Source organism: Thalassophryne amazonica, chromosome 22 (assembly GCF_902500255.1).
Source record: "Thalassophryne amazonica chromosome 22, fThaAma1.1, whole genome shotgun sequence".
Classification (NCBI taxonomy): domain Eukaryota; kingdom Metazoa; phylum Chordata; class Actinopteri; order Batrachoidiformes; family Batrachoididae; genus Thalassophryne; species Thalassophryne amazonica.
Window position 1 is genome coordinate 26,800,250 of NC_047124.1, and position 27,652 is coordinate 26,827,901.

Here is a 27,652-nt window from a genome sequence, read left to right on the forward strand (position 1 = left end):
TTCCTGTTAGCTTCGGTAGCTACTGATGCCGAGCTGGAAACACTCTTTGGAACGCATCAAATTTCACTTGGCAAAGTTCTGCGCTGTTTCTTACAAAGCTCCAGACCACAAAACTACAAGAAGAAGAACCACCAAATAGATGAAGGTTAGTTACTTTTTGTTTATTTAATCCGTTAATGCCGACAGCTGGGCTGCGGCTAACTGCTGCTAATGAAAAGATATATGAGTAGTTCTGGGGGACAACAGAGTACCAAAAAGAAAATAAAAGCGTGAACTGAGTGCTACCATCTTTACTAAAGGGTAAAGCAATTATTATTTTCCCTTGGACAAATGAGGACAGTTTACTTAAAGGGGCGTGTCTATGCGCCTCCCGCTCGTCACTGACAGCTGCCAGAGCCAATGAACCTAAAGGGGCGTGTCTATGCGCCTCCTGCTCGTCGCTGACAGCTTCCAGTAGTGATGTTATGCTCGAAGCAGACGGTTCGACACAGTATCGATCTTTCAAAGCAGAAGTGCCGCTGCAAGATATTTCGATGCGTCACACTCGTAATGGCGACGTGTCGTACCGATTTGGATTCAAGGTGGGAGTTGTCACTCTCATAGTGCTTATAAACAGACAATACCTTAATGGGTTTTTTGAGAGGAAGAGAGTTTTGTTGTGTGTTATTATTAGCATAGTATCATCCATTGACAACCAGTGAGAGAGAGAAAGATTTAGGTCAGATTGAGATTAGATTAAATAAACCATCATACAGTTAATGCAGGGTTCTTGCCAGGGTTATACGATACGATACACTTTATTGTCCCCTCAGGGAAATTTGTCTTGGACTCATGCTAGGTGCCTTACAAGAAAAGAGAAAACAAACAATACAGATAAAAACACAACCACATCCATAACAAATTAACATGACAGGAGTCAGGAGAAACCCCATAAATATTGCATAATTCCAATTTTAAACATTATTGTTTAACAATTTAATAGACATGGGGACATTATAACAGCATAATGCCCGTTATACTGCTGCCTGAAAAAAAAAATTACGCTGCACACTGTTTCCAAGGGTGTGCAACAGGAAAATGATCATTTCTTTATGTTGATTGTGGGCCCGCTGCTTCTAAATCACAACCAGCGGGTCCACAATCAACTTAGAGAAATTATCTTTTTTTTCATCAGCCTCCAAAAGCCATTTAAAGATGTCAATCGTGGCTCACTTTTCTGCTGATTAAGGTCACTACCAGGACTCTTGTCTGTTGTTACAGGAAAGAGAAGAGAATCGTCCGCCATGTCACACTATAGGTTTTTGTTTATTCCCCCTCATAACTTGCCTTTCCTTTGGGACAGAGCATGAACGTTCGCTGGTGTGGACTGGGGAGAACTTTTCCTCCAGCGCTTGCTGCGCAGCACGCTATAGGAGAAAGCTCTCCTGCAGTCGCTACAGGAGAACTTTTCCCATAGCCACGCAGCGAGCACTGGTGAAGCAGTCTTCCTGTAGCGTGAACTTGCTGCTCTAGCATGCCGCGCAGCGAGTGCTACAGGCGCGAGTAATGTAGGGGAGACCGGGGCATCCTCCCCTGGAAGATTTTTAAATTTATAACCCTCTGAAACAGTTTTGCCTGCATTTTGAGCGCCAGATTTTGTGAATTAAAGCCATAGTTTTTTGTTTTTTTTAATCTTTGTTACAGCCTTACTTTAAAGCCAAAAGAAATGCGGTATCAGGCCACGGAAGAGTATAGGAATCTGTCATAGGAGCATCAGAGCTGCTAATTTATACACAGCAGTTTTCTAAAGAAAATCTTTATAAATGTGTTTTTTACTTCAAGATTAATTTCTGATTACTGTACATTTTGAAGATAAATACGTTTCTTACATTAAATAACTTGTAAGTAAAATAGTTTTAAGTAAAAAAAAAAAAAAAAAAAAAAACATTCTTTAGAATTCTTTGTTTTTCTGTGAATTAAAACCATAACCAAACCATAATGAGATTAGAGACCAGGTTGAGTCTAGCCTGGGAAGGTGAAGATATGCTCTGGAGAGAAGGGGAATGAAAGTCAGTAGAAGCAAGACTGAGTACATACATGTAAATGAGAGGTAGCCCAGTGGAATAGTGCGGTTACAAGAAGTAGAAGTGGTGAAAGTAGATGAGTTTAAATACTTGGGGTCAGCTGTCCAAAGTAATGGAGAGTGTGGAAGAGAGTGCAGGCAGGGTGGAGAAAGGTGGCAGGAGTGATTTGTGACCAAATAATATCTGCACGAGTGAAGGGGAAAGTTTACAAGACAGTAGTGAGACCAGCTTTGTTGTACGGCTTAGAGACGGTGGCACTAACAAAAAGATAAGAGGCAGAGCTGAAGATGTTATGACTTTTTGGGAGTGACAAGAATGGACAGGATTAGGAATGAACATAACAGAGGGACAACTCAGGTGGGATGGTTTGGAGACAAGTCAGAGAGGCGAGATTGAGATGGTTTGGATATATGCAGTGGAGGGACTCAGGGTATATAGGGAGAAGGATGCTGAGGATGGAGCCACCTTGCAGGAGGAGAAGAGCTAGGCCAAAGAGGAGGTTTATGGATGTGGTGAGGGAGGACATGCAGATGTGACAGAGGAGTTACAGAAGACAGGGTGAGATGGAAACGATTGATCTTCTGTGGTGACCCCTAATGGGAGCAGGTGAAGCAGGCAGAAGAAGATACCAATAGTGATATGGGGGGGGGGGGGGCAGCCATGCTTTGCAGCATTGTAGGAAATGCTGTCATAGCACCTTTTACTGGAAAACTTTATATTGACACCATTTCTGACAGCTTGTGTTTTGCCTACGTTGTTTATTTGAGGAAATAAAAATATGAATTTCTGCAAAAAATAATGCAGATACAGTTATGTTCATGAAAGGCTCATGTCGGCCAAATTATCGGTCAACCGCTATGTCTGTCAGGGACTAATTTGGATATAAAATGGAAGAAATATGGGGGAAGGAAGATGTTGAAATTATTGGACTCTGCTTTGGACCAAATAAAATCTGTGACATTTTAACATGAAATCTATGAATGAAGGAGCCATTTCAAATTTTAAAGCTATAGAAACTTTACACGTGACGTCACAGGTCACGTGCAGGGCAGAACCACCCACAGCTGCAGGTCAAGTTTAGCCGGTCACAATACACTTGCCTGTGAAAACAAGCCATCTCAACTCCTCTTTCCTCCTTTTTTTTCTCTGCTATTACACCATGGCTAGGGTTAGAAATGGTAGGTTTTGAAAAAATGTGCCACTAAAACATTACTCCTTTTGTTAAGGAAGCCATGGGACCACAAAAAGAAAAAAACGAGTGACCTGGATTTTTATCCACAAACACACAGCAGCACAGAGCATTCAATAAAGTTAATGATGAATAACATCACAAAGGGTAGGGTTAGAAATACTGAAATAAAATAAATAAATAAATAAAAATACGCGCCACAAAAACATTACTCATTTTGTGAAGGAAGCCATACATGACGGGACCACAAAAAAACAGACTCTGCTCATTTTTTTCACACTCACACAGCAGTGTATTCAACGCTCAGTACTAAATACTATTATAAATATGCAAGTCTGCAATCCTCGATTAACATAAGTTCTGAGTATACTTGCATGTGTGGTGATAACAGTGTGTACAAGCGCCCCCAAAACTGCAATTTTCTCTTTGTACCGCAGTACTTCAGCGTAAATAATCTTGGAAGCCCTGCACTTGCTCGACAGCGTGGTGATGGGGAGTGGCCTGGAAGTGGCCAGGTCACATGTCTGCAAAGCCTCTATGGGGCCACCCAGATTTCACTGAACTGGCAAAATCTAGTTTCTGCTGAAATCCAAGCATTATAATTTGGTTTATTTTAGAAACATCTTGTAAAATTACAGCTCCTTTTAATGAAGAGAACATATTTATCTGGGGGGGAATTCCATAATGAATATTTTCTTTTTAATGCCGTTTACAGGAGGGCGTGCGTGTGCACATGCATGAGCGTTTGAAAAGACTGGAAGTTATCTTTGACAGCGGGTGATGCACACACACATAATGTGCATGCTGACATCTGTGAGAAAGAGTCTTGTTCTTTACTTCAGAGGTGTTATCTGAAAGTGTTTATCGATAGCTTTTACAAAATATATGAGAAACAGATTATCCAAAAACGCAGCAGTTTTGCAGTGTTTTCTGCTGTGTTGGATTAGCAGCCAGAGAGACCAACTACTGATGTTGTGATTGTGGTTGTTTTTATGGTTGTTTTATGCCTTAAATCTTAAAAGGTTTAGTGGCTGTATACCTTTAAAGGTGCCATCATTTTTTTTCTCCTGCCACTAGATGTCAGACTTTCATAAATTTCAGAATCAAACCAAAGCTTTCTTCTTCTGTCACTCCTCTGGCATGTAGTCTGCCTCACACCTCATTTTGCTGCTTTACATTCTCTTTTAATGAAGGATTTTCTCATTTATTAATTCTTTACAGACATGCAACAGCCGTTGGTGATTAAAGAAGACATCCTACCTAAGCAGGAGGATTGGAGTCCAAGTCAGGACCAAGAGGACTCTAAGCCTACAAACATTAAAGTGGAACAGGAGGAACTCGGGATAAATCGAGAGGGAAAGCAGGTTCATGGGTTGGGCAAGGATGATTTCACCAAGTTTCCTTTTACTGCTGTCCCTGTGAAAAGTGAATATGAAGAAAAACCACAGTTATCACAGGTTCATCAATGCCAAAGTGATGAGAATACAGAGGTGGAGCTTCGAGACGGTGACTCAGTTGAACTCCAAACATTGAAAACAGAACCTAATGAAGAGGATTGTGAAGGACCACAACTAGCCAGCAACTCTAATCAGTGCAGCCGTTTACAACCAGATACTGATGGCAGAAGTTCTGACTTTTCTGAGACAGATACTGATGACAGTTGTGAATGGCTGCAGAACAAGGAACTTCAATTAGGTGTAAACTGTCTAAAAAGCACAGGTCATAGCAGATGTGAAATGACTATGGAACAGTTTCCAGGTTCTGAATGTGGAAAAACTTTGGACCATGTAAACTCCTCAGAGCAACTCAAGCCCAGTCAAGAAAATAAGAAACCATTTAGTTGCCGGGAGTGTGACAAAAGATTTGGATATAAGAGTACTTTGAGAGCACACATGAAAAATCACACAGGAGAGAAACCGTTCAGCTGCATTGAGTGTGGCAGACAGTTTGTACAGAAAGGCCGGCTGAACACACACATGAAAACTCATACGGGAGAGAAACCATTTGCTTGCACTGAATGTGGCAAGCGGTTTGGAGGAAAGCACAATCTCAACAACCACATGAAAATTCATACAGGAGAGAAACCATTTGGCTGTTCTGAGTGTGATATGAGATTTGGACACAAGGGTAATCTGAATGCACACATGAGAATTCATACGGGAGAGAAACCATTTGGCTGTTCGCAGTGTGGTGAAACATTTACACTCAAGAACACGCTGATTACACACATGAGAACACATACTGGAGAAAAACCATTTGTCTGTTCTCAGTGTGGTGAAAAATTTGGAAAAAAGACCCGACTGGATACACACATGAGAAGTCATACAGGAGAAAAACCGTTTAGCTGTTCTCATTGCAGTGAAAATTTTGGAGATAAGTGCCATCTGAATGCACATATGAGAATTCATACAGGAGAGAAACCATTTGAGTGTTGTGAGTGCGGTGAGAGCTTTACAGAAAAGGCTGGTCTGAAATCACACATGAGAATTCATTCAGGAGAGAAACCATTTGAGTGTTGTGACTGTGGTGAAAGATTTAGACATAAGAGCAGTCTAAAAATGCACACGAGAATTCATACAGGAGAGAAACCATTTAGTTGTCCAGAGTGTAGTGAAACATTTACACAAAAGAGCAGCCTAAACACCCATGTGAGAATTCACACAGGAGAAAAACCATTTAGATGTTCTCAGTGTGGTAAAACATATCGAAGTAACAGTGGTCTGACAAAACACTTAAGAAGTCACCCAAGACAGAAACTGTTTAGCTCATAGACCTACAAACGTTACTTGTCCACTCATGGCCTTTTTGAGGGTGTCAGTAAGGTCTGATTTCCAGTCATTACAGAATGTGGTCGAACTGAACGTTTGAATCTGAACGCTGCTTTTGTTGTTCCTTTGTGCTCCTTTTTGTTGTTTTTGTCATCTGTTTTTGTTTAAAAGCTTATGATTCACATTTGTATTGAGGTGCTGTCCCCATATAATCAGTCCACCTTACTGCTACTGGCAGCAGGAGACAACGTGACCGATAACAAAAGTTTACATCTTATATGTTTGCCAAGTAGCAGCGCTGCCTGTGATGATTTTAAATAGAGTATGTTTAATGAGATGTTGCCATTTGTGCAAAATCAAACAAAATTGTTGTTGATGAAATATTGAAAGCATTCAATGGTGCCACCATTAAAATTCTCACACACGCATATATGCAGTCTAGCTTTACATTTTGCATACACTTTTAATTTAGAATTTTAATCTTTAATTTAGAAAAGACATTGCATGCATAGTTTATTGTTGCAATTTCATGCAACACAGGTTTTGTTCAGTCACTGTCTTGGCTGTTATTTAAATCAATCATGAAGAAATAGAAACAGTATGGTACTATATGGTGTAGGTAAAGTTCTCAAAAACTGAGTGACAAAAAGGAGACTGAGGGAAGCCACCTAGCTACCCAGACAACTCTGAAGGAGTTATAGGTTTCTGTGGCTGTGACTGGACAAACTGAAACATGTCACTTTTGTATCTTTCATCTGTAGGTATTGCTTAATGGTTGAATGCAGTAGAGAAGGATTTTCATAGAAAAAAAACTGTCAAATCTGGGCTCAAGTTTCCCATACACTGTCTGGAAAACTAGCTGAAATTTCATGTTCTTTGTTTTGTTTGTTTTAAATAAAATCCTCTTGTATGCCATCAACAAGCAAACCAATGAGTGTTGCACTGTCCAGTTTCTCCAGTCACAGTCCCAGACACCTGTAATGTCAGCGTTAGAGTAGTTTGTAAGTAAGTACTTTATTTCTGTAGCACTTTTTATAGACACAGTCACAAAGTGCTTTACATAAAATTACAAGTAATAGCTTAAAACTGCATTTTATGTGATTATCGTAAGTCCCTTCAGCTGCTTCCTTGTTTCCACTCGGGTTCACCACAGCAAATCTGAGATGGAGCTGCATATTGAATTGGCACAAATTTTACACTGAATGCCCTTCCTGACACAACTTCACATTACATGGAGAAATGTGGCAGGGGTGGGGTTTGAACCAGGAACCTTCCGCACTGAAACCAAGTGCACTAACCACTTGGCCACCACCCCTTCATTTTATATAATTATAAATATAAAAATTAAATTGAAAATAAAGCTTCAAGTAAAAGTAAAATTCAATTAAATTAGATAAAATTAAAAACAAGAAAGTAAAAATACAAGGTTATCCAAATGCTTGTAGCTGAGGTGTGCAGGTGGAGCATTCCACAATTTAGGAGCACCAGCCATAAAAGCTCTGTACCCACAGGTTGGGAAGCAGTTTCTGGTTGAGAAACCAAAGGGAGCGAGCAGGAATGTGGAGATGCATTCAGTCTTTAAGGTATGCAGTGGCCTGACTGTGTAGTGCCCAAAAGGTAATGGTAAGAATTTTGAACTGGATCCTGTACAGCACAGGAAGCCAGTGTAGGGAACAAAGCAGAGGGGTGATATGAGTACGTCTGTTTGACCTAGAGAGTAGCCTGGGAGCAGCATTTTGGATGGACTGCAGGTGATGGACAACTTGTTTAATGAAGAAAAAAAGTTGATACGTCTGGAGATCGTCGAGGATGATGGTTTTTGTAGTCCAGATGTAATTTTGTAAGTTGTGAGCTCTCAGGTGGCTGATGAGTTCAGTTCTTGACCTGAAGTTTCAGTTGCGATGAGGGCATGTCGTTCTGGAGACCAATGCCCTCATCACATGCTGTTATTTACACCGCATCGGTGTAAATAACAGCATGTTATAGCCTTATATACACCACGACAGTGTAAATAATGCCACATTGCAACCTTATATGCACCACGGTGGTGAAATACCACCACGGTGGTGCAAATAAGGCAATGCCAACTTCCTGTTTACACCACGGTGGTGTGAATGATACCCAATTGCATTCTTATTTGCACCACATTGGTGTAAATAAAGGCGTGTTACCCCGGCGGTGTAAATACTGTCTTTCATGCCCTTATTTACACCACCATGGTGGTGCATGGTGAAGTTGTCCAAGAGATGGATATTTATTTATTTTATTTATTTTTTACATTTCCCGCATGGGGATTTTTTCCACAAAAAAAATTAGTATAACTAGAAGTCCTCACACAAGGATCACCAGCAAAATAACATGTCCAGGTCCACTATAGCTCCTCACACGCAGATCGCCAGCCAGAGAAGATGTCCAGGTTTTTAAAAGGATGTAACTTCACTTCTTCATGAGGAGGATTTACCACGAGGTGTACCTAATAAACTGGCAACTGGCTGTAACCAGTGGCTTTGCATTTTGAAATAGGGCGACTTCTTGCGTGCATAGTTTCATCCTACATCCACAAAGAACAGTTTCTGTTTTTCTGTGAAAATTGTTTTATTCTTTGTGGATGCACGCTGATTTTTGTGCCAAAACTGGTGTGTTGTGGGAAAATTAGGGCGAATTTATGGAGATGCAAAGCCACTGGATATTTGGAGGAAAATAGTCTATTTATACAAACTTCCGTTCTCTCTCACTCACGCACGCGCGCGCACACACACACACACACACAGTATCGCTTATCACTGGATGACAATAATCAACTAGAGCCCTGTGCTCATAGAGCACAAACCTCTGCCAACACTAGTTTCCAATGCCACAAAATTTTACCTTGGAAAAAATTTAAAAGTCAAAGTCCTGTTAGAAGTGACTTTTCAGAAATTAAGTTAGATCAAATGTATGCATTTATGCATTTAGTTCATGCACTTGAATCAAAGTTTTTTTTTTTCACATTCAAATTTATTAATTTATATAGCGCCAATTCATGATAAAATCATCTCAAGGCGCTTCACTCAAAAAACAATCAAAAAAATTTAAAACAATAATAATAAAAAAAAAAACAACCATAAAAGAATACAAGAATAAAAATACTTCATAATACTAATGATAAAACAGCGAAAACAAATGAGTCTTTAAACGTGACTTAAAAATCTCCACAGTATCCGACTGCCGAATGTGTGCTGGGAGATCGTTCCACAGAGCTGGGGCACGGTAGGAGAAAGCTCTGTGACCGACAGACTTTTTATTCACCCTGGGAACAGGGTGAATAATTTGTGTGTGTGTCAGGGTTTTTTGTTTTTTTTTCCCAACTTTTTCAGTTTCTTAATTCTTTTTCAGATAATTTTCATAGAACATTGGTTATCTCTGCTGCACAATTTGTCATTGCTTTTTGGCACTTGGTTTCCGACTGATCTTTTTTTGTCAGTGTTATGAATGTTTTAAAATTCATTCAGTATTAAAGATTTTTCCAAGATTTTTCCTGACTTTGACCTATGACCTTGAAAATTTAATCAGTTCTTGCCTATCACGATATGAATCTTCAATAAAAATTCATAACGATATATGAAAAATTGTGGGCTCCAGGTTTTTCACAAACAAGGATTTTCTTAGAAGATCTGAAAGTTCTGCTACAATTTGCCAGAAGGTGCCTTTGCAAGAAGGAGAAGAGTGAGGAAAGCCAGCAAAACATCCAGACAATCCAGAAGAATTTATGGGCTTCTGTGGCTGTGATTGGAGAAATTGTACACAGTGCAAATGTTGCATTTTGTATCACCAGTTATACACCTTCATGATGAAGTGGAATAGAGGAGGAATTTCTTAAAAGAAGACTTGAACGTTCAGCTGCAAGTTGCCAGAAGGCACATCTAAGATACAAGCCTAGATTTGACGTGTTGGTGAAAGAAAATCCTTCTCTGCTCCACTTCATCATGAAGCTGTATAACTGGGGATACAAAATGCAAAACATGCACAATTTTTTTTCCCAGTCACATTCAGGGTTATCTGAGTGTCTTGGTGGCTTTCCTCACTCTTCTTCTTGCACAGTCACTCAGTTTTTGAGAAGTGTACACCATACCAATTTACCATAGAGTGCCATACTGTTTTTATTTCTTCATAATTGATGTAAATAAAATACAAAACATATTCAGTGACTTGGAAATGTTCATGTATCCATCCCTTGACGTTTATGAAAACTGGCAATAAAACTGATTATTTTCAGGTATTATACCAAAGCATTGAATTTCTTATGCAACCCAACATCTTGGTTTTTATATTTTTAATTAATTTATATCAAGTTGTAGAGATTTGCTTTCAGTTTGAGTTTAAGGAAGATAATTTTAGATTTTTTTTTGGTCATTTTTGTATTTGAAATGGCATAAACAAATTAAAAAGTTTTCCAATACTTTTGGAGGAGACTGTACACCGTAAAATGTCATTCATCATGGTACCTGGTTAATATGATTCAAAGATTTTTGTCAATCAAAATCTGACAAAAATATCACAGATTAGAGGTCTTAGGGAAACATAGCAATCTTGAAAAACCCTCTCTTGCTTCCTGTCTGTTTTGAAGCACAACAGCTGCTGTCATCTTGGCCTGAGACCAGGATTAACAGGCATAAACCAAATAGATGCAGAGATGGAAAACTTCAGTTTCAGAAAGTAAAAGTCCAACCATATATTTGCTCCAGCTGACTGTAATTAGTTTGGACAGGTGATTATGCTAATTATTGAGATCTCCTGTTTTTTGGTGTACAGGTAGAAGCAATATCATGGTGGGGCTATATCATAATATAGCCCCACCATGATATTGATATTATGGGTATAGAATTAAGAATGTGTGGCTGCACACACGCAGTGCTAAGCACCATATTAAAATTACTGATTAACTGATTCCACCTGCTCAAAGTGATATTAATCAATGAAATCACCTGGTGGAGTCAGTGGCTGCAAAGAAAACCTGCACCCTCTTGGCCCTTTCTGGAACAGGTTACCCACCACTGATCTATGCCAACAGCAAGCTGTCTTTGGTCATCGGTCTTGTCAATCTCTCTCTTCGATCATTGTGCCCCTCTGGAAAGGCTTTGTGTCAAATTGGGGAGATAATACTATGACATTTTTGGTCATGTGGAGCATTTCTTTGGTCATGATTCAGCATGCGGGTGCCTCAGTGTTTAGACGCCAGCAAATGGAGAAGTAGAAGAGGATTCTTCTGGTACAGCAGGTTGATCAACGGGAATGGATTAGTAGTTCTGTGGTGTGGTTAATGCAGCACAACGTGACACCAGTGCATACCGAGGACCTGAGTCTTAAAACATCCTGTGTGCAGCTTCCCAGTCATATTAAGTTACTACATAGTTCAACCTGAAATGAGACAAAAGTCGGATGGAGGGCCACAAATCAAAATAAATGATTATTTTGTGCAAGTTACATAATTACAGTGTTTACCGGGAATAAGCGAGAATATTTTTTTTCTTTATTTTTTTTATACTTTTTGTCCTTTCAGTCTGCTACCCCCACTCCAGCCAGGAGGTGGCAGTAATCAACTTTAAGGCCGGATGTCTTCCTCTTAAAAAACAAAACAGATGAGTGGTTTCCTGTTAGCTTCAGAAGCTACCGAGCTGGAAACTCTCCTTGGAACTCATCAAATTTCACTTAGCAGAGTTTTGCTCTGTTTCTTAAAAAGCTCAAGACCAACAAAAACTGCGAGAAGAACCAGTGGATGAAGGTAAGTCATTTTTTGTTTAATTTATCCGTGAACGCCGACAGCTGTGCAGGATGTTGAAACAGCGGCTAACTGCTGCTAAATGTAAAGATATGTTGGCCTTGGTTCCCCACCAAATCAAAAGGAATTGTTTTAAAGAAAGAATTTAGTGCTATCATCTTTATTGAGTGTAAAAACAAGGTTGTAAAAAGAATTATTCCCCAGGATAAAGGAGGACAGTTAGCATAAAGGGGCGTGTTTATTATACGCCTCGTCACAGACAGTTTGATAACACAGAGGTCAGGAGCTCATGTCTAGAGCTGGGTGATAAAACTGTAAAGATAACTACCCAAAATAACTTTTCCTCATTAAAAACACAAGCCACGATTGATAGAACTACATTGTAGTGGAAAAGGGCCTTTATTCCAGGTTTTATTTGACAGACAACATCAACAGCCAATGAAAGTGGGAATAGCGCCGCGTCAAACCAATCGTGGTAGGAATAATTACCAGCGGTTTGGGTTGATACACTGTCATACATGGAAATAGAGACTGGAATGGTCGTCACGTGATTAGCGGCGTGCCGCACGGCAGCCATTACTAAGGGTGGAGAGAGACCTTGAGCCAATTAAACAGAAGCGAAATGAGGCGAAAAAAGGCAGCCAGTGCTTCACCATCAACTGCACCAACTACAAAAACATTCTCGAATACTAAAATGAACTGTACAATAGCCTTAATGTAATTATGTAAAACAAGTGGCTATTTTAAAGTTATGTCTGAATTTAATATCGATATACTGACACTATAACTCAACGCCATAAGTTCTTTTCATTAAGCTACATTCACATGCATACGAACAAAAATGTAAAAAAAAATATATATATATATATACTTGCAGTTGTTTAATATGATATGAAAATTCAGTAAGGTATATATTATATTCCAATTGTAAGGTGGAACTATTGCTAGTATATAAAGGTATATCTAAAAAGGAAGAGTAAAATAGGAGAGTAGAAAAGAGTAGAGTCACTTAGGTGCCTCGTCTCGAGAACCAGGGATGGTGAATGGCTTTATATCTACTTGTAATAAAATGCTAGTAAAAATCATATATATATATGTTGTTGTCATTAAAAGACTAGCAGTAATATTACAGTGGAAAAAGCAGCAACATAAATGACCACAATGGCAAGGCATACTTCACATTTATATTTTAATACATAAGGATTTTTTTTTATCCGAGCTTTTAATCAGCTTGAATACAACTTGCAAGGCTTCATTTATAAAAATCCATCGAGAATTATGATGACAGGAAAAAAAAACACAGTAAAGTCCCCAAATATCCACACGTTACATAAAACATTTTTTCTACCCAGCATGTATGGGTTCATTAGAAAGAGCAATTAAAGGGCTTTAAAACAAGCCTACGTTTATTAAGGTCTGTTAACAAATAGCAACAATAGCGTGAGAAAAACAGCACAGTTTGTCATAATTTCCCCAAATTTCTGCATTTTACATAATTGTTTTTTTTCCCACTCACACATGCATAGGTTCATTGGAAAGAGCTTTCAAATGGCTTTAAAACAAGCCTACATTCATTAAAATCAGTTAGGAAATAGCGGCGCTAATGCAAAAAAAGCGGTCTGTTTAACTGATGAGCGACACATCTCCACCCTTAGTAATGGCGCCTTCCTGTCCTGAACAACGCTAATAGATTGAGGCGCGCATGTCCATTCCAGTCTATATTTCCATGCTGTCATAGATGCCTCATGACTTCCTGCTATGTAATCCAGCGTCGGCGCCATATTGGATGGGTCTCTTCACAATAGGCTGGCACCAGAGTCAATGGAGAGTGTGCTGCTTACGGTTGCAATAACCGACGCAGTACAGAAACCAGATCGTGTTGGATTACTTTTCACAAGCAAGATAATATGGGTTATTTTACCATTTCTAATGTCATCATAACAAACAATACTTGTGTGTAAGCAAATTTTTAAGCACGTGAAGATGCAATAAATGAAACCTAATAGATTATTTTGCTAACTAACATTGCTGGAGTTGATCTCTAAGCATTTAGCTTGCTACCCAATTGTAAAGATTGCCAGTGAGCCCTTCACTATCTCACAATAAAACTCTGGTATAAACAAAACAAGCAAACAGGAAAGCTGGTGGCTAAGAGGGAAGAAAGTGGCAAAAGAGAGAATGGAAAACTTTGAGCGAATAATCTTCCAGTTCTATGGTCTGGAAAGAGTCGTAATACCAGCCATGTACGTTATTAGTAATATATTGTATATTATTCTTGTTGACATCTGCTTCGGTGTCAGAACCTGTACCTGCCACAATTTTTCGATTGTCTTGTGGCGTGGGGAGCAAAAGTGACATGGTTACTAAATGTCAACATTTATTCACATAAGTTCATTTACTTGTTTCTGCAGCATTAAAGCGCATTTATCTTTATCGAAAAATTTTCCACCTCCTTGAGCAACAAAAATTGATGTGATACTTCAAGTTCATGTGCATTAAGGGTGTTTCCACTCAGATTGTTTGAAGCGCAAAATCAAAATGTGCATTAAAATAGGTGGATGTAAACACAGTTACTACTCTTGCTGTTTTTTGTTTGTTTTTTTCTTTTTAAAGGTTTCCCAGTGATACAGGCTTGATGAGGCAATGGCAAGTTGTTATAAGACAGGAGGGTTTTGTTGCGACTGAGTCATCAAAGCTTTGTAGTGAGCACTTTAAGCCTGATAGTTTTGACAGGATGGGTCACATTGTCAGGCTTAGAGCTGGTACGATCTCATCTGTCTTCAGCTTCCCATCGCATCTCCAAAGAGTAGATGTATTTTTACTCTACATGCTAACAGAGATGTCTATTACTCATATGTAAAACAAAAGTAAATAGTGATATAGTGTGTATACAGTACACTAAAACCTTTTCAAATGTTTCTTAAGTTGTTTTTAAGTATTAGGCTATGTTCTTATATTTTAGCCTGTAGTAACAAGGACTTCAATAACTTCAAGAAAAGCTGAAGAGAGCCTACCAGTGGACATTTCTCAGAATTTCCCTGAAACTGAACCTTAGCCCAATGATGTGAGTATTTGATATGTCCCGTACAGCTGTGAGCTTCATGGCTCTGGCCGGATCAAAATCTCTCCCTTGCTTTCTGGAACTTTTTACAGACACACTTACTTATGCAATTTTTACATGTTATACATAAATAAATACACACATGAAGTGAACACATACACACCCCTTCCACTGACACACACATGCACCCTTTCTCTCTTTCTCATACTCATGGTGCGGGCAGTGATATTATGGGTATAGAATTAAGAGTGTGTGCCTGCACATATACAGTGCTGAGCACCAAACATCACTGAAAATATTTTCATTCTTCTTTCTACTAGGACCACTTCTATGCATTGCCCAATTCTCCTGCTTGTCTGAAGACCAGACTCAGTGAATCGACGCTATGTGCAAAGGGCCGAGAACGGAGACCAAAGAAAAATGTAGGGTCTTCTGGAAGATCTGAAGAAAAAGAACCTTATAAGTGAGGAGTTGACAGAAAGGCTTGACTTCCAGTCAGGTAAAATAAATATATATTACAACCTTGAATTTTATGTTGTTTACAGTCTCTGTCATATGTGACCACAGTTACCTGCCCACCTGCTTTGATGGTCTTGTGGAAAATGCCCTTGTCTACATTTCAGGGTTTGCTGTGAGAAACATTCTGAAAAAAACTGTCCTGTGAGGTGTGCCATGCAAGCTTTGTCACAGCTGCTGTACCCTCATCCTTTAACTAGAATTACCACCTGCTTGAACTTAAAAAAAAAAAAAAAAAAGTGTGCTGATGAACCCCTCAGAGGGAACAGTAACGGTGGTCAGAACAGCAGAGTATGTGATTTGCCAAAACACGCAAAGAGAACATGGTGTCAGTGTGTGTCACCAACCATTTAGTTCAGGCGGAGATTGGTTCAGAGGATGTGTTCTTACTCGAGGAGCACATTACAGAAACCCAATTTGGAATTGAAAACCATCATTTCATGTTTCTGTAATTTGTGATGTCTGTATTTCACAAACTAAGGTTGTATCACATCACAAAATTAACTACACTAGAGTTACAGAGTGCCAGCACACGCAAGAAGCTGTGCAAAACAGTCATTTTTCAAGGGTTTTAGCTCCCCAGCCCCAGTTGCAAGTCTAACGATTTAGTTAAAGACCCTGGAATGACCTGGAATTATATTGCTTTCTTTTACTGGTCTTGAAAAAAAATTTTCATCTTTGTAACAAAACCTGGTGAGCAAAGCAGAGGAAATTAAAGTGATGTGTGTGTGTGTGTGTGTGTGTGTGTGTGTGTGTGTGTGTGTGTGTGTGTGTGTGTGTGTGTGTGTGTGTGTGTGTGTGTGTGAGAGAGAGTGAGAAATAAATTCAAATGAACAATCCAAACTTGTTTCTTTACTAAATTATAAATTAATTAATTTATACTTACATTTATGTATATGTCATACCATATGTCTGTTACAAAGCATAAGACAGTCATTCAGCATGAAAGTACCTATTTTTAATTTGTGACAGCATCCTGTATCATAACTGCGTCTCTGCTGTTTCTAACAAACCAAACCGTGGGAAAATCGGGTAAAAATTCGGGGAGTTACGGATTATTGTAGTTGGGGATACACCTTCCGTAGTACAAATAAATGCACTGGGGGTGCAATAGGGACCCATCCAAGATGGCGGCCGCGCCACTGCGACAGTCAATGAGGCGTCTGCGTATATATAATGTCAATGGTCACTGACTGTTTCCACAGCTCACTAATCTGTTCGTGCAGTGACTCTTAACCATAACAGAGAGGTCATGATCTCATTTCTAGAGCTGAGTGATAAAACTGGAAAGATAACTATCCCGAAATAACTTTTCCTTAATAAAAACACAAGCCACAATCAATAGAATTAATTCCGCCGTTTTTTTTTTTGTTTTTTTTTTTGACAGACAACATCAACAGCCAATGAAAGTGGGAATAGCGCCGCGTCAAACCAATCGTGGCAGGAATAATTTCCAGCGGTTTAGGTTGTTACACTATGCTAAGGGTAGCAGCAGCAGCGCACATGCTAATGTTTGTGCTGTTGCTTTTGTGCCCGCCGGAGAGAAATAAAAGATTCTGATGACTCAAAATATGAACAAAAACTCGAGCGATAGTGTTACAGAAGAAGACGCTCGAATGGACACAGCCCAGCGGTCAAAAGTGTAGATATTTTGGCTGCTTGAACTCCGACAAAGAAGCAGAGTAGGGTGCACTCACTGCACTGCACACTGTCCAAAGCTTGTTCCTACAAAGACAGGTAAAATACTACTAATGCTTTTTAACCGTCTAAAGTTCTGTTTTTGTTTATGTTCATGCACTTGAAGCTTTTGAATTACACTTTTGGTTTTGCTCTCATTTTGTATGAGATGAACTCAAAGATCTAAAACTTTTTCCACATACACAATATCACCATTTCCTTCAAATATTGTTCACAAACCAGTCTAAATCTGTGATAGTGAGTACTTCTCCTTTGCTGAGATAATCCATCCCACCTCACAGGTGTGCCATATCAAGATGCTGATTAGACACCATGATTAGTGCACAGGTGTGCCTTAGACTACCCACAATAAAAGGCCACTCTGAAAGGTGCAGTTTTATTGGGGGGGGGATACCAGTCAGTATCTGGTGTGACCACCATTTGCCTCATGCAGTGCAACACATCTCCTTCGCATAGAGTTGATCAGGTTTGTCAATTGTGGCCTGTGGAATGTTGGTCCACTCCTCTTCAATGGCTGTGCGAAGTTGCTGGATATTGGCAGGAACTGGTACACGCCGTCGTATACGCCGGTCCAGAGCATCCCAAACATGCTCAATGGGTGACATGTCCGGTGAGTATGCCGGCCATGCAAGAACTGGGACATTTTCAGCTTCCAAGAATTGTGTACAGATCCTTGCAACATGGGGCCGTGCATTATCCTGCTGCAACATGAGGTGATGTTCTTGGATGTATGGCACAACAATGGGCCTCAGGATCTCGTCACGGTATCTCTGTGCATTCAAAATGCCATCAATAAAATGCACCTGTGTTCTTCGTCCATAACAGATGCCTGCCCATACCATAACCCCACCGCCACCACGGGCCACTCGATCCACAACATTGACATCAGAAAACCGCTCACCCACACGATGCCACACACGCTGTCTGCCATCTGCCCTGAACAGTGTAAACCGGGATTCATCCGTGAAGAGAACACCTCTCCAACGTGCCAAACGCCAGCGAATGTGAGCATTTGCCCACTCAAGTCGGTTACGATGACGAACTGGAGTCAGGCCGAGACCCCGATGAGGACGACGAGCATGCAGATGAGCTTCCCTGAGACGGTTTCTGACAGTTTGTGCAGAAATTCTTTGGTTATGCAAACCGATTGTTTCAGCAGCTGTCCGAGTAGCTGGTCTCAGACGATCTTGGAGGTGAACATGCTGGATGTGGAGGTCCTGGGCTGGTGTGGTTACACGTGGTCTGCGGTTGTGTGGCTGGTTGGATGTACTGCCAAATTCTCTGAAACGCCTTTGGAGACGGCTTATGGTAGAGAAATAAACATTCAATACACGAGCAACAGCTCTGGTTGACATTCCTGCTGTCAGCATGCCAATTGCACGCTCCCTCAATTCTTGCGACATCTGTGGCATTGTGCTGTGTGATAAAACTGCACCTTTCAGAGTGGCCTTTTATTGTGGGCAGTCTAAGGCACACCTGTGCACTAATCATGGTGTCTAATCAGCATCTTGATATGGCACACCTGTGAGGTGGGATGGATTATCTCAGCAAAGGAGAAGTGCTCACTATCACAGATTTAGACTGGTTTGTGAACAGTATTTGAGGGAAATGGTGATATTGTGTATGTGGAAAAAGTTTTAGATCTTTGAGTTCATCTCATACAAAATGAGAGCAAAACCAAAAGTGTTGCGTTTATATTTTTGTTGTGTGTGTGTGTGTGTGTGTATGTGTATATATATATATACACACACACACACACACAGTCTATTCGGAAAGTATTCACAATGCTTCACTTTTTCCACATTTTCTTATGTTACAGCCTTATTCCAAAATGGAGTAAATTAATTTTTCTCCTCAAAATTCTATTCACAACACCCCATAATAACATAAAAAGGGGTTTTGTTTTATTTTTTGCAAATTTATAAAAAAAAAATATATATATATTTTTTTTTTGAGAAATCACATGTACATAAATATTCACAACCTTTTCTTAATACTTTCTTGATGCACTTTTGGCAACAGTTCCAGCCTCAATTCTTCTAGAATATGATGCCATAAGCTTGGTGCACCTACCTTTGGGCAGTTTTGTCCATTCCTCTTTGCAGCACCCCTCAAGCTCCATCAGGTTGGATGGGGAGGTTTGGTGCACAGGCATTTTCAGATCTCTCCAGAGATGTTCAATCGGATTCTGGTCTGGGCTCTGGCTGGGCCACTCAAGGACATTTACAGAGTTATCCCGAAACCAATCCTTTGATATCTTGGTTGTGTGCTTAGGGTCATTGTCTGATGACCCTAAGAATAGGAAGTAGTACTATTGTAGATAGCTATAGATGGATACAAAAAGAATACCACCGGTCATGCTGAATGATGTTACAGGCAGCATAACATGGCGTTTCCAGACCCTTTCACATCTCTCACATGTGCTTAAGCCCCTTTCCCACTGGACTTGCTTACAGTTTCTTTGTGATGCATATGGAGTACGCTGGAAAATTACGCAGATTTGGCATAGTTCCTGTGTAGGGACTAAACATATATGCAAAGTGCATCCCAAAGTAAAATTGAATAAAGAGTTTTAAATATTCGAAATAACATGGAAAGAGCTGAATTTCAGTGTATTGCGAATCATTGTGTGTGTGTGTATAGCGAGAAGGTCATGGGTTTGTTTCCCACCTGTGTTCTCCCTGTGTTTGCGTGTGTTCTCTCTGGGTGCTCTGGCTTCCTCCCACATCCAAAGACATGCATGTTAGGTGGATCTGAAACTTTAAATTGTCCATTGGCGAATGTGTTTGTTTGTCTATATGTGTCCCTGTGACTGGTGTCCTGTTCACGGTGTACCCCGCCTCGCTTTCTATGACTGCTGGGATAGGCTCCAACCCCCGCGACCGCTTAATTGGATTAAGCAGTTGAAGATGTGTGTGTTGCCCATACAACAAATGAGCCACAATATATTGAAATTCAGCTCTTTACATATTTTCAGGGAGATTTAAAACTCTTAATTGTATTTTATTTTGGGATTCACTTTATGTATGGTTGGAAAATGTAACCTAAATATAGTTATTGTTATTGCTACTATGAGTTGGCGGCGTGGTGGTTTGTGCACTTGTTTCCAGAGCAGAAGGTTCCTGGATCAAGACCACCTGTCCCCATTCTCCATGTATTATGGAGTTCTGGCATTAAGATGGACTGGATTAAAGGTTGTGCCAAATCAACATGCAGATCCATGTTGGATCTCCTGATAAAGGGAAAAACTGAAAGAATTAAGTATTGTCTTTGGTTACAGTTTTATGATGAAATTTTAATATATTGCAAGATCATTTTTGACATCATCTCCCCAGTAATATGTCAGTACTCGACCTCACCTGTCACAGATACACTGACATCATGGTTCAGTGCTTGAAACCACTTACCTTGGTCACATTGTCAGACATAGTCTGACAATAAACTTAAAAACCTGATCCTCTGTGAAATTAGCTGCTAAGGTGATTAGTAGCAAGGAAAATCTGCACCAACTTGGCCCTTCATGGCTACCACTGTTCTAAGTCAATACGAGGTCTGTGAGAAAAGTATCAGACCTTTTTTATTTTTTTCAAAAACCATATGGATTTGAATTACGTGTTATTGCATCAGACAAGCTTGAACCTTCGTGCGCATGCGTGAGTTTTTTCACACCTGTCGGTTGCGTCATTCGCCTGTGAGCAGGCTTTGTGTGAGCAGTGGTCCACCCCTCTCATCGGATTTTTATTGCGAATAAATGTCTGAACGATTTGGAGCTTTGCTGCATCAGTTGTTTTCCAGAAACTGTGAGAGACCTCCAGGTGGACACCGTTCAAAAAATTAATATGGCTTTCAGGGACGATTTTATGGGGATTATACAGATTAAGGAGTGTTGCTGCCGCTTTAAGGACGGCCCACAACTGCTGAGAGCGTGGCGCACTCCCGGCGCCGATCGACAACCAGATCATTTCCAACGTGAAGGCTTTGTTGATCCGGGACCTCGTCTGACTTTCACAAAAAGGCAGGAGACGTGGACATCAGCACTTTTTCGGCACATTCCACCGTTACAGGAGTTTTTTTCATGGAAAGAAAAGCGGAGGGACGCGCCACGGAGCCGTTCAATACGCGGCACAAAACCACCTCAGTGTTGGTCTCACAGGACGGCTTTCAGGTGGATTTCAGATGGATTCCGGTTGCTTTTTAGTCATGTGATTATCCGATTGTGCATGAGCTGGACATGCCCCAACATGTCCTGCCACATGGCGCAAAGCAACGCCGTGATGAAGCCTTCCAGGACATGTTCGGGCATGTCCAGCTCATGCACAATCACAATCGGATAATCACACGACTGAAAAGCAACCGGAATCCATCTGAAAGCCGTCCTGTGAGACCAACACGGAGGTGGTTTTGTGCCGCGTCGTTCAGACATTTATTTGCAATAAAAATCCAACAAGAGGGGTGGACCACTGCTCACAGGCGAATGAAGCAACCGACAGGCGTGAAAAAACTCACGCATGCACACGAAGGTTCAAGCTTGTCTGATGCAATGATTCAAATCCATATGGTTTTTGAAAAAAATAAAAAGGTCCGATACTTTTCTCACAGACCTCGTACAATACATAAGTTGAAACCATAAAATGAAAAATACAATGATCAAGATGCACAAAAAAATATCTTGACACTGAGGAAACAGCACAAGTTTGATACTTTTAGCGCAATCATACAGCACTTTTAAGAGACTGAACAAGAACACTCTGTGGTTCTTAATATAGATGTCAGTTCTTCATTACCCATTTTTGTGATTATCTAATTTTTTTACCTTTGAGGGTCAACTTACATTAATCAGTTTCATACTTACCCTAACCCCAAGTTTTCTTATTCCATTGTAGAATAACTTTTAAAAAATGAGTAATAAACATGCTGCATTGCTTGTAACTTAATAGCATTTAAAGTTGTTTAAAGAAATTAACAAATATTGATGCTTTTCTCATGGCGTGATCCAAGTATCATAGTATTTGTACCTGCGGGTTCATCCATCATATATTTCCCCGGGTTCAGATATCATGACACTGGTCTGTCAAGGAAATTGTGAAATATATTTTCATAATTTCCAGAACTATAAATGAAAAAGCAGTCAAGACTATCATGTCTGCTTTTTGTTTCGTGTAGCTCACACCTTAAGATATACACAACCTGGGGTGCGCAAGCCGGTGCACTGTATTATGGTCTTTCCAGTATGTTCTAGTTGTGTGCCAGATTCACTGATATCTGTTTGAAAATATGCAGACATTTAGCTTCATTCCTTTCCTGTTTGCAGTGAGACAGAAGTGGCTCGTTGCTGCAGACAGAAGTGTTTGCCACAGTGTCCAGTCAGAATTCTGTTTTCTTTCCTTTTATAAAATGGGTGAAAAGTTATTTAAAAAATTCTATTTTCTACCTCCTCCTGAATTTGGAATCTCAGGAGAGCTGAATTTTAGCCGACTGTGAAGAAATTTGGACAGGATTGCTTTTCAGTTGGACTAAAAATCGCTCTGTTTAAAATATATTGTGTAGACCCAGTTCAAGAATTTTAATAATTTAACAGTCACACTCCTGATGCTTTTTCACAGAATCTGTTCCATCAGCCTTGATCCTGGATCAAAATTTGAAGGAGAATAAAGGTTGACCTCTTAAGGGTCCTGGTGGTTCCAGGACTCTTGCTAGATGCAATGGCTCCATCTAGGAGTTACATTTTTTGCAAATTAATGTATTCATTATATTTTTGATAAATCATTTAATGCACAGATTTTTTAATTATTGATCAGTTGTTTTCTGATTAATTAATTCATCTTTTGGTTAGCTACCCATAAATAATGACCTTAAATTCGACCAACAATCATTCAACCTTATATTTAAGCATTTTTATGAAGTACTCAATTATTCATTTTAAAATATCTAAAATAATTAGAGCCTGAACGATATAAATTTTGGGTGGCTGATACTAATATTTGGGAGTAAAAAATTGATGGTACTGATGGATCTGCCAATACACGGCGCACATAATGGCAATGATTCTTAACATTTCGTTATCAAACTGTTATAACAAAGAGGTGTAAAATAGGCTGAATGCTTTACAGTTTAAAAATGAACTTTATTGTAAATAAATGTATCCAATAACCAACCAACCAACATACCTCACACTGCCTTCATTAGAATTAGCAGTCATGGTGTCACATTGCTCAGCATTTGCATGAAAAAAGACTTATGTTCTAACCCCCCAATTGAACTATCAGCATACCAAGTTAGCAACCACTTCTTTGTTGTAGCTATAAAATGCCTAATCTGACTGAAAATGAATGGCAGCTGGTCACTTTGCTTCCATCTCTTGTTGGTAATATAACCAAGGGGTGATGGGCTCCCAGTTATGATTCGCAGCATTATAAGCAATTCCACCATTTGTCTGCTGGACAAATGCTGTGATGACAAGATTTCTAACAGCCAAAGTGTTTTTATGCATTGCTTATTTGGAAAATAAGTTTTCATTTTGACGAAAACAATGCAGCTACCAATGCTTACGAAAGGCTCATGTCAGCCAATATTTTTGGGGCGAAATGTTTATGTATTTTTGAAATCGGCTTTGGATCTTCCTGAAACACACACACACTAAAATCTGCAACATTTTATCATAAAATCTATGAATGTAAGAACAGTTTCAAACTTTAAAGGTGATAATTTTTTCTGCCACTAGATGTCATACTTGCTCAAATTTCAAAATTGAACCAAATCTTTCCTTTTTGTCACTCCTCTAGCATGTGGTCAGCCACATATGCCATTTTGTTGCTTTATGTTTTTCGCAAATTTATTATTAATTTAAGTAATTCCTTGCAGACATGCAACAGCCATTGGTAATTAAAGAAGACATCTTCCTTAAACAAGAAGATTGGAGTCCAAGTCCAGACCAAGAGGACTCGGAGCCACCAAACATTAAAGAGGAACAGGAGGAATTCCGGATAAATCAAGATGGAAAGCAGGTTCATGTGTCGGGGGAGGATGATATCACTAAGTTTCCTTTTACTGTTGTCTGTGTGAAAAGTGAAAATGAAGACAAGAACACGGACTCTGAACTTGTAGGCAGTGACTTGGCTCAACACAAAACACTGAAAACAGAACCTAATGAAGATGATTGTAAAGCACCACAACTAGCCAGCAATTCCAATCAGTGCGGCCGTTTACAACCAGATACTGATGGTAGAAGTTCTGACTTTTTTGAGACAGATACTGATGACAGTTGTGAATGGCCGCAGAACACGGAAGCTCAGTCAGTTGTAAGCTATGATGGCAGACGTGAATTGGCCAATAAACAGTTTACAGGTTCTGAATGTGGAAAAACTTTGGACCATGTAGACTGCTCAAAGCAAGCCAAGAGCATTCAAGAAAAGAAGAAACCCTTTCGCTGCTTTGAGTGTGGCAAACAGTTTTTAAAGAAAGTCCTCCTAATCACACACATTAGAATTCATACAGGAGAGAAACCATTCGAGTGTCCTCAGTGTGGTGACGGCTTTACACAAAAAGCTGGTCTGAAATCACACATGAGAATTCATTCAGATGAGAAACCATTTGAGTGTTCTGAGTGTGGTGAAAGGTTTAGACATAAGAATAGTCTAAAAATGCACACGAGAACTCACACAGGAGAAAAACCATTTAGCTGTACGGAGTGTGGTGAAGCATTTACACAAAAGAGCAGCCTGAACACGCACGTGAGAATTCACACGGGAGAGAAACCATTTAGCTGTTCTCAGTGTGGTAAAACGTATCGAAGTCGTAGTGGTTTCACTAGACACTTAAGAAGTCACCCAAGACAAAAAACAGTTAGCTCATAGACCTACAAAGGTAACTTGTCCAGTCATGGTCTTTTTCAGTAAGGTCTGACTTCCAGTCATTTCAGAATGTGGTCGACTACTAAACATGTTTCACTCCAAGTTGTCAGTCTATTGCAAAGTTGACAAGACCTGGGTGAATTTGGGGCCCCTAGTTTTCTATTAATCTAAGAAAAATGGTCTAATTAATTTGTGGAATGTTTGTGCTGCAAAACATTTCTTCTGTGCTGCTTTCATTTTATTAATTGTCACCAGCAGCAGGAAATGAAGCAACAGATTACAAAAGTTGACATCTTATGTGAATTAGTAAGATTTCATGGATGGCATGTTTGCCAAATAGCAGCGCTGCCAACAATGATTTTAAATCTGTACAGAGTATGTTTTATGATTTTTCTGTGTGCAAAATCAAGCTAATGTTGACAAAATATTGAAGTTGGTCAAGCATGTCCACACGCCACTATTCAAATGCCCCTTTTCCCTCGTCCATAGGACATTTTAGACTTTATTGAAGAATGATGAACATATCACTGCAGAGTTTTTTGCCCCACTCCCCATCCGCGTTTTTTTTTTTTTATTGCTCCTCTTAAATTTAAATACATGATTGAGGAAAGCTCACAGCTCCATGTTGGGATCTTCTCTCTCATTCTCAGGTTTTTGGGGGTTTCTTGTCAAGTTTTAAAATGTAAAGGGCCATGTTAGTGCTGGTTTTTGACAGGTATTACAGTCTGTACTTTGCATAAAATATATGAATTAGTATTTAGAAATGTCATTATTTATGTATTTTATTGGCACAATTTTCTGCCACAACTCTGAATGAGTAAGGTTTCTATGGCTATGACAATTACTATTATGTCATGAAACGTTGATGTGCACTGCTTATGGTTTATTGCTCCCGGTGTGTAGTGAGGCCTTGTATGGCAGCACCCTGACATCGGGGTGAATGTGAGGCATAATTGTAAAGCGCTTTGAGCGTCTGATGCAGATGGAAAAGCGTTATATAAATGCTGTCCATTTTAGATCAGAGAAGGATTTTCATACAAGAAAATGTTATGAATGAGGTTTGATTCTGGGCTCAATTCTCCCATGTGTTGTCTGGAAAATTAGCTGAAATTTCATGATTTTTGTTTTTTAAATAAATTTTTTCTCCAGTTACACTACATCATGACATACAGACAAAAGCTGAACTGTTCAGTTTCTCCAATCACAATCTCAGACTCCTGTAACATCAGAGGTGTCTTGATGGCTTCCCACACTAGTATATTTCTTGCATTCAATTTTTCAGAACTGCCTACTCCAGACAGCTTTACCATATTGTACAATACTATTTCTTTTTGGGTGATGTAAATAAAAGACATTGTTTAGTGACTTGTACATGTATCCATCGCCTGATTTGTTTAATGAAAAATGGTTGTGAAAGTTAATGTGTATTGAAAATAATCCTTGCATTTAGTTTCTTAGTTATGGGGTGCTGCTGTGTAATAAATGTCTGTAATTCGTAAGTGGTCAATGTGATTATTTTTAACCTTTTGTCAAATCATTTTATTTATACAGCACCAAATCACAGCACACGTCGACCCGAGGTGCTTCACATGAATAAGCAACACTTAGTAGCAGTTAGTCACATTGGCTAATAATTGTCAAATCCGAGAGAAAACATAGATCACGTCAGCCAGTTTTTCACAGGTGTAAATTTGTGCTCGTGCTTCCCACTTGCTCAATGATGTGAGATCATAATGTACTCTGGCAACCTTTTGGGCATTTACGCATCTTTGAAGTCTGTCACTGATCTTGCATCTTACAGAGGTGTTCCACGTGGAATTTACATCAGCTAGTCACAGTATCTTGCATTTGCTTCTCTTTGCAAAAATTTCAGCTGCTGCCATCACCATGCTTCACTGTTGGGATGGTGCCTGGTTTCCTCCAAATATGATGCCTGGTATTCCTTCAGATGCTTTTTGGCAAACTCCAGGTGGGCTGCCATGTGCCTTTTACTAAGGCGTGGCTTCCCTCTGGCCACTCTACCGTACAAGCCTGATTAGTGGATTGCTGCAAAGATGGTTGTCCTTCTGCAAGGTTCTCTTGCCACATAGGAATGCTGGAGCTCTGATAGAGTGGCCATCAGGTTAATGATCACCTCCCTGACTAAGGCCCTTCTCCCCCACTTGCTCAGTTTAGACAGGCAACCAGCTCTAGGAAGAATCCTGGTGGATCTGAACTTCTTCCATTTATGGATGATGGGTGGAGGCCACTGTGCTCATTGGGACCTTCAAACCAGAATTGTTTCTGTAGCCTTCCACAGATTTGTGCCTCGAGCCAATTCTGTCTCAGTGAAACAACTGTGCACCACCCCCTCTATCTTTCTATGGAAACAGTTGCAGGAAATTTAAATGTTGCTGGCGACTTGTTTTGATTACTGTATGCATTGTAAACTTGTCACCTCTATTGCAGTTACAGAAACAAAATCCATGCACAGCACTTTTTTCCACCAATGAAAATGCTGTGATGAAATGCATTCCAGTGCTTTTCTACCGGGGGGTGTCATGATGCAAGCATGGAGTCTGCATAACTGAGAGTTTACAATGCCAAGATGCAGCTCATGGTGATTAAGGTAGCAAAGTCATCAAACAATTCTCATGCACCCATGAAATGCAGTTCAATCAAGTGAAATTTTAGAAGATGGTGAGGTCAAAACAACCTTCTTAAAAATGCTAACAGTCACAGAAGTCTACCATGCTCCTACGGACACTCA

General features: G+C 39.8%; 1 protein-coding gene across 1 annotated transcript; it reads left to right on the forward strand.

Moving 5' to 3' along the window:
- On the forward strand, window positions 1–26,398 carry LOC117504490 (zinc finger protein 37-like). The gene is made up of 3 exons (XM_034163951.1): window positions 1–145; window positions 4,474–6,021; window positions 23,915–26,398. Exons 2-3 carry the CDS (start codon window positions 4,476–4,478, stop codon window positions 24,904–24,906), a joined length of 2,538 nt encoding a protein of 845 aa, XP_034019842.1. The 5' UTR covers window positions 1–145; window positions 4,474–4,475; the 3' UTR covers window positions 24,907–26,398.
- Window positions 26,399–27,652: the final 1,254 nt, after the last annotated feature.